Genomic DNA, 11,194 nt, shown 5'->3' with positions numbered 1-11,194 from the left:
TTTTTATATATTATTTTGGTATTTCGGTATGTATCGAAATTTTCAAAATTCATATTGTTACTATACCAAAAATTTCGATATCATTGTCGTACCGTACCAAAAATTTGGTATTTTTTTGGTACGATAACCTTGGTATACCCAGGGATGGGTTTTCGGTATACCGTATCAAAAATATCGGTATGAAAAAATTCATATCGGTATCGATATCAAAATTTTAAAATTTTGGTATGAAAAAAATCCATACTGATACCGTATAGATACCAAAAAAAATTCGATATACCGAAAAAATATTTGTATATCGAAAAACTTTCGGTACAGTATCCCGATAATTCAATATTTTGGTACGGTATCCCAGCCATATATATAACAAAAAAAGATATTTGTTTTTAAACGTAGATGTATTGACTAGTGAGCATAAAAGGTGATCCCTACTTCAAATAATGGACGTCGTCCCCTAAGAAATAAAGAAGATATTTTTTAAAATAAATAAATAAATAAAACATGACCAGGTTTAGATAGGGGTTCGAATTTGGCACATCCCTATCACTATATAATAAATTAAAAAATGATTGTGACTTCGGAGAGATACAACCACGGATTTTCAAGACGTAAACTATTTTAATCAGAGGTGTCAAAAACTAATCCAACCCGTCAACCCGATACGAGTCGATCGAAAAAATATCAAGTTCAGGTTGGGGTTTTTTGGGTTTGGGTTGAATCGGGTTGACCCGAAAGCTAACCCGAAAAAATTAATCGAGTTCGGATTGGGTTCAGGTCAACCCGAATTAACTCGAGATGACTCAAAATTTTTTATTATTTATTTTTTTATATATAAATTAATAAATATTTGCTTCATTTTCATATGTTGTATATTTGAAAACAATTATTGTATATTGATATAATAGAATTTCATGATTTAATGTTTATTTTGTACAATTTTGATTTTTTAAAATATTTTTTTATTTTTTGTAGTAAGTATAATTTAAATTTTCTACAACTAGACTTTTAAATTTAAATTATAGATAAGCTTAGATTTTGTTATCATGTAATTAAATTAAATTTTACTATTATTATTTTGTGTTTTGAATTTTTATTTAATTATTTTCTTAAAAAAAAATAAAAAAATAAAATCGGGTTGTTTCGGGTTGATGGGGTTAGCCGGGTTCGGGTTGGCCATTTTTGGGTTGGTTCGGATTCGGGTTGAGAAATTTTTAAATATTTTTAAAATTATTTAATCACCATGTCATGTGCCCATTTTTAAAGATAATTTATCAATTTATTTCTAAATTAAAATTTAAAATATTATTATTTTTTAAATATATTTTTAATATTTATGATAAATTTAAAAATATTTTATATATATAGTTATTTAGTATTTACATACTTTTATAATATTGTAATTTTTTGATAATTTTGACGGTAAAAAAATCATATAATAGCAAACACATCAAAATTTTTTAGTTGTTTAAAATAAATTCATCCAAAATTTACCAGCTTATTTTTAAAATAAAATTTGACAAGAGCTCTTAAAAATAGCTTATAAGCTTTAAAAACTTATGTGTTTTTTTTTTATATAGGTTTTGTCAATGTGATCTACAATATGTTTAGTTATCTTTATTGGAATGGGACATGTATAATTATAGTAGCATAAAAAAAAATCTTCAATTATTTAGAGTGCGTGGTTCGTTATTTGAAAGATGCACATGCTTAAAATAATTGATTGATTACGTGGATAGTTTAAACTCCATATTATGTGAGCATAAATTCAAACGCCGTACAATCAATAATGATCTTGATATGGTGGTCCATTTTAAATATTTTTTTCGTTAATCCGATTGATCTGATCCAACTCATCCGAATTGACACCCTTAATTTTAATCTGATAGTATCTGCAACCTCCGTTGTACTAAAAAGTATTTTCTAATAACACACTTACATATGTAACATAAACCCAAGGTAAACAATGACATATTAAAAATGAAATATATATTAAACATTGGTTCGATGATTGCTTTAGTAAATTATTTTCATTTCAAACGAGAAAATAATATTTTTGTCCTTATAAATTATAATTAGCTGAATTTTTTTTATTTTTTCTTTTCATTTCTATCATCACATTGTCGGTCAATTGATTGGTTCCATGATTGCATGATTTCTTTGTAGATTAACCTACCTCTCTTTATGTTTGTGGTATAGTATGAAGAGAGACTTGATCCCCGCACCCTAGGGTGCGGGAAATCCGTACACATCTATGCTCAAATCAACTTCGATTGACTTGAAATTTTTATGGTAGGATCATCTCAAAAATATGAATCCAACGATATATCATATGACACAAATTTCAAACTAGGTGGTCGAAATCGTTAAGATGACCGGAAATTGCACATTTAATCCTATTTCCGGCCATTTTCACGATTTCGGCCACCGAGATTGAAATTTGTGTCATATGATATATCGTTGGATTCGTATTTTTGAGACGATCCTACCATAAAAATTTCAAGTCAATCGAAATTGATTTGAGCATGGGTGTGCACGGATTCCCCGCATCCTAAGGTGCGGGGGATCAAGTCTCAGTATGAAGATATGAATGCATATAAATTTTGGTATTTCGATCGTGTATGTTTGTAAAATTTGATAAAATAATTGACCAAAATAAAAAAAAATCAAATCCTAAAAATGTTATTTTTCCAATATTTATACTTGGTCTTTCCTCCTTTGGAATATTTTTGTATTGCATTGAAACATGACATCTTTTAATATTAACGCCAGAGGAAACCTACAAAAAAAAAAAATTTACATTCTAGTCTCATGGTATAAATTATATGGTACTAAAATATGTTTGCTTATCTTTAGTGGAATTGGACATGTACAATTATAGATGCATAAAAAAATCATCAATTATTTAGAGTACGTGTAAAATGGACACTATATATATATATGGAATGAATTCAATTGATGCCACATTCGTATCATGATCATTATTGATTGTACGACGCTTGAATTTATGCTTATATAATATGGTTTTTTTATATTTAATTATAAAAAAAATTAAATTGCAAATATACTACAAAACACCACTGCATTCCTTTTCTTTTTTTAAAAAAAATTAATTATTTAAATAATAATGTTTTATAAAAAATTTATTTATTTAGTATTAGTATAATAATTTTTTCCCAAAAATATAAATTTAATTTTAATTTTCGAATTTGATGATCACATTAAAAATTTTAAAAAATTAGCAAAACAAAAAATTTATAGTTAAAAAAATTAGATTGATTAAATAAATTTATTTTGATCAAATATATTTATAAAAACATTAGTTAACAATATTTTTAAAATTAATCAAGTAATTAATAATATTTTATAAAAATATTATTTATTTAATATTAGTATAATAATTTTTTCACAAAAATATAATTTTAATTTTAATTTTCGAATTTGATGACCACGTTAAAAAATTAAAAAAATAATCAAAATAAAAATTTATAGTTAAAAAAAATTAGATTGATTAAATAAATTTATTTTAATCAAATATATTTATAAAAGCATTAGATAACTTAAACAACATATTTTCATTAAATTTATTTTATTTTATATTTTTAAATATAAATTTTATTTTTAATTTAAATTTTAGTTAGCATAGTCATATATTTATTTTAATTTGTTTGGATTTGTGAAGGTTCCTCGGTTCTGGATAAACCTAGAAGAGTTAATTCAGATCTATTCGTGCCGAATTGATACAAAAATTCTAGGTTTTTGTTAACTAAAAATTTATATTTTTGAGGAAAAAAAATTATCATATCAATACTAAATAATTAATACTTTTATAAAATATTATTAATGCATAATTAATTTTAAAAAAAATATTGTTTTAAATGCTTTTATAAATATATCTGATGAAAATAAATTTATTTAATAAATCTAATTTTTTTAACTATAAATTTTTTGTTTTATTTTGTTATTTTTTTAAATTTTTCAATGTAGTCATCAAATTCGAAAATTAAAATTAAAATTTAGATTTTTGAGAAAAAATATCATACTAATATTAAATAAATAATATTTTTATAAAACTTTATTAATTACTTAATTAATTTAAAAAAATTTGTTTACTAATTTTTTTATAAATAAATTTGATCAAAATAAATTTATTTAATCAATCTAATTTTTTTTAACTATACATTTTTTGTTTAGCTTATTTTTTTTAAATTTATTAACATGATCATCAAATTCAAAAATTAAAATTAAAATTATATTTTTGGGAAAAAAATATTATACTAATACTAAATATATTTGCAAACACCCCTAATTCAAATTACTTTTGCAATTTAAATTTTTTTAAATTAAATATAAAAAAACCCTATAATATGGACTTGTTTAAACTGTTCACGTAATCAATCAATTAATTAAAAGTACGCGTAAAATTGACTACTATTGCAACGTTTGGTTGGTAGGATAAGGACGGATTCTTGCTAATACTCCAGCGTTTGTCTCGATTTTTACTATTCTTATGATAACCTCGGGCCTGTGATCAGTGGCGGAGCCAGAATTTCTGGTCTACTCGGGCTAAAACTTTAAGCTCTCGAATCTTTTAATATTTTTAATTGAGCTATCCAAACTAATATCAAATTAATCCAAAATTTTTCAAAACTTATTCCACCTCTAGTTCCATGAGTTTCTAAACTTTTACGTGGCATTTGGGATTTGTTTATTTTTTTTTTAATTTTATTACCTAGCTAATTTGAAAATGAGTACCAGGACACATGTAATCCCCATTCCCCACATAAGCAATTTCTAGTGGATAGAAGTGACTGTTAAAAAAATGAAAGAAAAAATGAAAATTACAGTATCAAAAAATACAAATCCATAGTTAACAAGACTATATATATATATATATGTAAATTATTGGACAATTTTTTTTTTATCTTATGAGAATGCATGTAGCACTGAATATGGATGATAATTTTCCTCGCGTATTCGGAGTCCTGCGGAGAAAACCCATAACTAGAGGTGTCAGAAGTTAAAATGGGCTAGGCCCATCGGATTGGCCCGTCTCGTCATACAAAATAGATGGGTTGAGTTGACATTTTCTCAACCCTCCTAAAATGTGGGCCACCCCACCCCGCCTAATGGTGGGTTGGGGTGGGTTGCGTGTTGTTCCGTCAAAACCCGCCAAATTACAAGTAGGTTCGCTAGGTTGGCCGCCCCGTCACCTAAAATAAGTGAGTTGGTTGGTGTTTTCCCAACCCGCTAAAAAAGTGAACCGATCCGCTCCGCTTTGCCTAATAATGAGTTGCGACGAGGAATGGATTAGTCAGTCTCACTAGCCCGTTTTGATACTTCTCCAAAGCAAAGCGAGTTTGCCAGTTCGGAATGCTTGTTTGGGTAAAAACAATCCTCGCAGCATGTCAGGTATGAGGTATTGCCGTATTGGGATACATTATTGGTCTTGGGCTCGAGAAGGAATTTATTTTTAAAAAAGTATTGAATATGATTGGGCTTATATATACACAAATAAGGACATGGGCTACCCGAGTGAGGTAAGCCATGTTATATTTCGCCAGCGGCTCAAGAAATAAATCATAACATGTTTAAATATCTTTGAAGTTAAAAGACAGGATAATAATATAGAGATAAATAATTTAATATGATAAAAAATAAATATAATATGATATTATTTGATTTTATTGATAATTAATAGTGTATTTGTTTTGATTAATGAAATTTTAAATAATATGATAGATGACCATTTTGTCATTTTAAAAATTAAGAAAATTTGAATTATTTATTAAGGGTGATATAGTAATTTAAATTCAATTATTTGATTGATGTGAGATAAATAATTAATGATATGATTAATGTAAGATAACTATTAGTAGATAGATAAATAATATGACAAACTAAACATATGATTGGATAAGATAAAAATTATCAATAGATTAATAATATGTCACTTTGAACGTTGTCTTAAAATTAAATTATGAGTAAATTTGCTTTAAATCTTCCAACTCAAACATAACTTTGTATTTAGACCTTATAAAAAAAAATATGTTTGAGCTCTCAGATCCATAGCAAATTGTTTCTGCACTCTCTGGGATCACATGTTTTTTTCGGATAAAAATCGGTACAAAACATTGAAAATACAGTACTAATACATGATATTTGAACATAAATTATTTCAAATTTGATACTGATATATGATTTTTAAGTACTCAAATATGTATGCAAATATTTATATTAATTACATATTTGTCTTTTTTTTATTAAACGGTACAAAACATTGGAAATATGATACTAATATATGCTATTGTAGTATCAATTATTTTAGATATGATAATACTATAAGATTATTGAGTATCCAAAAATATGTTGTAAGTGTTGATATAAATAAATTTTCTCAATTTTGTACTCAAAATTTTATAGTTAGTACTTAAATATCATATATTAGTGTCATATTTTAATGTTTTGTACTGATTTACATCCGTAAAAAAACAAGTGGGCCCAGTGAGTGAAGAAACATTTTTGTGTGGACCAGAGAGTTCAAACATATTTTATTCAGACAAAAACTGAATGCAAAAATTATGTTTGGATTTGAAAATTTAAAGCAAATTTACCCTTAAATAAATTATTCACACATGCTCTCAAACAAAACTCAACGATATTGAATTATACTAATCAATACAACGTGCATCAAGCCCATTTCTATATACATGTTTAACATTTATACACATGGAGGTAATCGAACCAATTCGAGCCGAATTGTTGAATGTTTTAATCTGACTCGATTACAATAGTGACGATATCGAGCTTTATTTGATGAATATATTATTAACTCATGAGTTTATTCGAACTTTAAATTATTCCCACCCGTTCTCAAATAAGGATGGCAACGGGAGGGTGCTGGTATGGCTAAACCCGGGACCCGCCCCCATCCCCACCCCCGCCCGCCCCGCGAATCCGACGAGTCAAATCTCGGTTAAACCCGTTATACTCACTAGAAATTACCGTTGCCGACCACCTACGGCCGACCAATGTCCGACGAACCCACCACCGTGGTCCAACGACCCCTTGACTCTAGAACAGAGGAAAAGCTTTGACCCACCACCATGTTACGACTAACCCGCCAAAGCTCCGTTGTGTTTGAAATAAGACAAACTCTAGATCTAAAATTGTCGGTGCATGGTGCCAAGATCGGAGGTCTAAACTCTAACCTAAGGGCTTTCGTTCGTGGGATGAGCGCATTCTAAATCGGAGTTTGGATAGTTAAAGGGAGGTCGGCCGGTGGAGGGGTGGTCATCGTGTGATGGTGAAGGGCACCACCTCGGCGACCGGCCACCCCCACGAGCGGTGCGCCAATCATCCTCCGTGAAACCGCTAGTGGGTGAGTACTGGATGGGGTGAGAAGGTGGTGGGATTGTGTGAGGTGTCATGGTGAAGGTGATTGGTAGGGAAAGTGAGTGAAATTCTTAATTTTTTTTAAAAAAAATTAATGACATGGGTGTCACGTCAGTTGACGCCTATGTATTCCCCGAACCCTATGTGCGGGGTATCATTACTATATATATATATATGTGTATATCAGTTTTGATCCCATGTACCTAGGATGCGGGGATCCATTTGCACTCGTGTCCAAAATAACTCCGATTGCCTTGAAATTTTCACGGTAGGGTCGTCTCGAAAATGTGAATCCAACGATATATCATATGATATAAATTTAAATCTCGGTGGTCGAAAATGTGAAGATGACCGAAAATTAGGTGAAATATGCAAGAAATTATGTGAAATATGCAATTTTCGGCCATCTTTATATTTCCAACCACGGAGATTGACATTTGTATCATATGATATATCGTTGGATTTGCATTTTCGAGACGACCCTCTCGTGAAAATTTCAAGGCAATCGAATTTTTTTTGGGCACGGGTGCACGTGAATCAAAACTGATATATATATATATATATGAGTTTCTTTCAAGTGCCCACCTGCTATGCCCACCATCATGCCCACCAATGATGTGACACTATTCTATTGGATATGATAAAGATATGAGAAACTGTAGGTCCAATAGAATAGTGCCACATCATTGGTGGGCATGGTAGGTGGGCACTTGAAAGAAACTAAATATATATATATATATATATATATATATAGAAATTTTCAGCTGCTCAACCAATGTTGTCTAACTCGTCCCCGACAACTAAAATCTGGTACCGTGTTTTAGTGATACGAAAAAAAAAAACAACTAAAACGTACATCGAGAACGAAGTGGGCAAAAATGATTGGGCAGCTGAGAATTACTCTATCTCTCTATATATATATATATATATAAAATTTGGCGAGGTGGGATGGGTCTGAAGCGGGTTTGACTAAACCCAAGACACGCCCCGGAACTGCTTAACCGGGTCTAGACCCGACCCATTGTCATCTTTATTATCAAAGGAAACTCAACAATATTGAATTCTACCCATCAACACAGCTTGCATCAAGCCCATTTTTATACAGATGTTTAACAATTATACATAACACCGTGTAACATTTTACGAAGATTTGGAAGAATACAGCACAAGATTCAATTGAAGTACTTGGTCTAATCTTAATCTCAATCTTTGGCAAGAAACTCATTAGTTTCTTTTAGAATTCAGGCACGGGTTGATCCTCCTCAGAAGGTGGTGTCAAAACCCAATCTCCATTCTCGTCAAGAACCATTCCTCTGTTCTTCTCAACCCACCAAGAACCCGGAATCAAATACTCATCCTTCAGAATCGCGCTCGACTTGTTCACCAATCCTAAGCTCCTCTTCACCTTCAATTCGAACTCCCCGTCCGCGCCGTTCCAACCCGCCACAACGTGCAGCATCGCCTGCAGATTATGCCAATCGCTCGGGTTCTTCGAATCCTTCAAGCTCGGAGATTTTCTGTTATCAATCTCCAGCTCAATTCCAGTGTTCTTGTACCTCAGCAAAGAACTAGGATACATTGGAATCAAATCGATTTTGTTCCTGACATGCAAAACGTTCAGATTCGGATACCGATTCACTCTCTCGACAAAAGCCTTGTTCCCTACTTGTGGGCATCCGAACACAATAGCCGAAACAGGGATATTGTGAACCCCGTTTTCGACTATGTCGAAAGCAGCTAATATTGCTAAACAAGCGCCGAGACTGTGCCCTGTTAGTGTTATGCTCAAGCTTTCGTTTTTATACTGGTTTCTCAACTCTTCTACCTTTTTCAGAACCTGAGTTCTTGCGCTCAGTTTGGTGAAGGACGAATTCGGATCATTCGAGACGTAGATAGTGAGCCAACCCTTCATAACTTTAGGCACTTTTTCATCATCTCCATCACTATCACTACTGCTGCTGCTATCTACATCTTTTTTCTCCCATGTTCTTGGACGCAGCAACTGCTTCGCAGACTCAGGTCTGCCGTAATGAACGATAAAAGAACACAATAAATGGACAAAAGTTTGGATCTTTGAGGTCCTATCTCGTATTTCAAAAGTAATTAGCTACAAACCTTCACAAAAATATGAATGATTAATGATGCTCCACATGGGATAACGAAGCATCTAGAATAATGGAAATTTACCTGGCGCCGAATACGTCGATCCACTCATAACTTCTGGTGGTGCCCCGCCAAACAACGTAGATCTCGCGGCGGCCCAAGGCTTGGCTAACTTCGTCAGTGGTGACAGCAATGTAGCCAATCCAGTTGGATTCCCTGTCCCAAGCCTCGCGCGACATGGAATGCAGAAACAGCGCCTTGACGGCGCTGACCCTCGCGGTGGCGTAAAGGAAACAGGAGACCTGATAATCGGAAGCCGACTCGAGCATTACCTTTTGAAAGAAAGATTTCTTGCCATACCTGCTGCTGCCGGCGTACTTGGAGTTGGCGTCGTTATTGAAGGCGTCGTAGGTCCCCTGGATGAAGTCGCCGCAGCGGAGGATCAGGCGGCGGAGGCTGAGATCCAATGGGTCGAGAAGGCCCTCCCACTTCTTGCTGCCCAACAGTTGTTCCCATGAAGGTTCTTCTGCCATCGATTTTATGCAAATCGATAAATTTGAAGCTCAAAGAGTGGCATTGTGCAGTCAAGATAAGGTGTTTGTTTGTATGATCGTAATGGGAAATTATTTCTGTGGGACCCACAAATTTTTTTTTTTTTTATTCAGCAAAACACAATTAATATTTAACTTTAAAAGATTACAATGTAATATATATATATATATATGTCTTTTGTAAACTACGCCAAAAAGACATATTTAATTACAAAAGAACTCCGTTCCATGAGATAAAAGTTACTGCGCTCCAGATTTTCCCAACGTTGAAGACTTTTCCTTGCTTTCCAAATTCCAATCCCCTTTCTTTTTTTTATTATTTTTTTAAAACAAGTATTTAAAAAATAATGTGATTACCCTTCCATCTTTTTTTTTTTTTCCTGAAACATTCTTGCAGGCCTCTTTAATAATCGCTGTAGCATGTTAATTAGTAATTACTAATTACATCAAAAAAATTTCTATTTCACTCCAAAATTTATTTCGTTAATAAGTTAGATAAAAGTACTGAAGCATCTCCATTTTTTTTTTCTATTTCAGTAAATAAGAAAACATCTAATAGTTAAAAAAAATAAGATCGTATATATGATTAAATTTACCTAATAATTTTGGTTTAATTGTAAATTAAATTAAGATAATTGTAAATTTATCTCAAATTTCAACAATTAATTAAAATGTAATTAATTAAAAGGTATCTATTATAATAATATAGTAAAATAATTAGAGAACAAAATAAAATTAAACATTTAATAAATAAAAAATATATATTATCAAATATGATTATTATTTTAGGCAGTTTACTAGTTAATTACTAAAATTAAAATGATATTGAGATCTGATTTTTTTTAGGAACACAAAAACTCTTCAAACAAAATTGTATGTTTAAATTTTGGGAAAACTGCAAATTTGATCATGTATGTTTGTCACTTTGCGATTTTGGTCCTCTATATTTTCATATTTCAGTTTTAGTTCTTTATGTTACAATTTTTGGCAATTTCGGTCCTTTTTATTCGAAAATTCTTACGTGGCACTGTACACGTCAGATCCACATCAGCACTGAATTGGTGTCACATCAGCGCCACGTCGGAAAAAGGACTAAAATTGCCAAAAAAATAAAGATAGCGGACTAAAATTGAAATTTGAAAATATAA

General features: G+C 31.2%; 1 protein-coding gene across 1 annotated transcript; it reads right to left on the bottom strand.

The window, feature by feature from the left end:
* Positions 1–8,442: 8,442 nt before the first annotated feature.
* Positions 8,443–10,072, bottom strand: LOC140865337 (phospholipase A1-IIdelta). Its single transcript, XM_073269943.1, has 2 exons — positions 9,580–10,072; positions 8,443–9,413 (listed from the first exon to the last, which is right to left on the bottom strand). The coding sequence occupies exons 1-2, from the start codon at positions 10,026–10,028 to the stop codon at positions 8,627–8,629; spliced, it is 1,236 nt and encodes a 411-aa protein (XP_073126044.1). The 5' UTR covers positions 10,029–10,072; the 3' UTR covers positions 8,443–8,626.
* Positions 10,073–11,194: the final 1,122 nt, after the last annotated feature.

This window comes from Henckelia pumila, chromosome 4, assembly GCF_033568475.1.
Source record: "Henckelia pumila isolate YLH828 chromosome 4, ASM3356847v2, whole genome shotgun sequence".
Classification (NCBI taxonomy): Eukaryota; Viridiplantae; Streptophyta; class Magnoliopsida; order Lamiales; family Gesneriaceae; genus Henckelia; species Henckelia pumila.
The sequence above is the reverse complement of the archived record's forward strand: the minus strand, read 5'-3'. Positions and strand labels throughout refer to the sequence as shown.

Coding starts and splice junctions, on each gene's coding strand:
- LOC140865337 (XM_073269943.1), bottom strand. CDS start 10,028: ATGGCAGAAGAACCTTCATGGGAACAACTGTTGGGCAGCAAGAAGTGG. Junction 9,414..9,579: donor ATCGACGTATTCGGCGCCAG/GTAAATTTCCAT, acceptor TCATTACGGCAG/ACCTGAGTCTGCGAAGCAGT.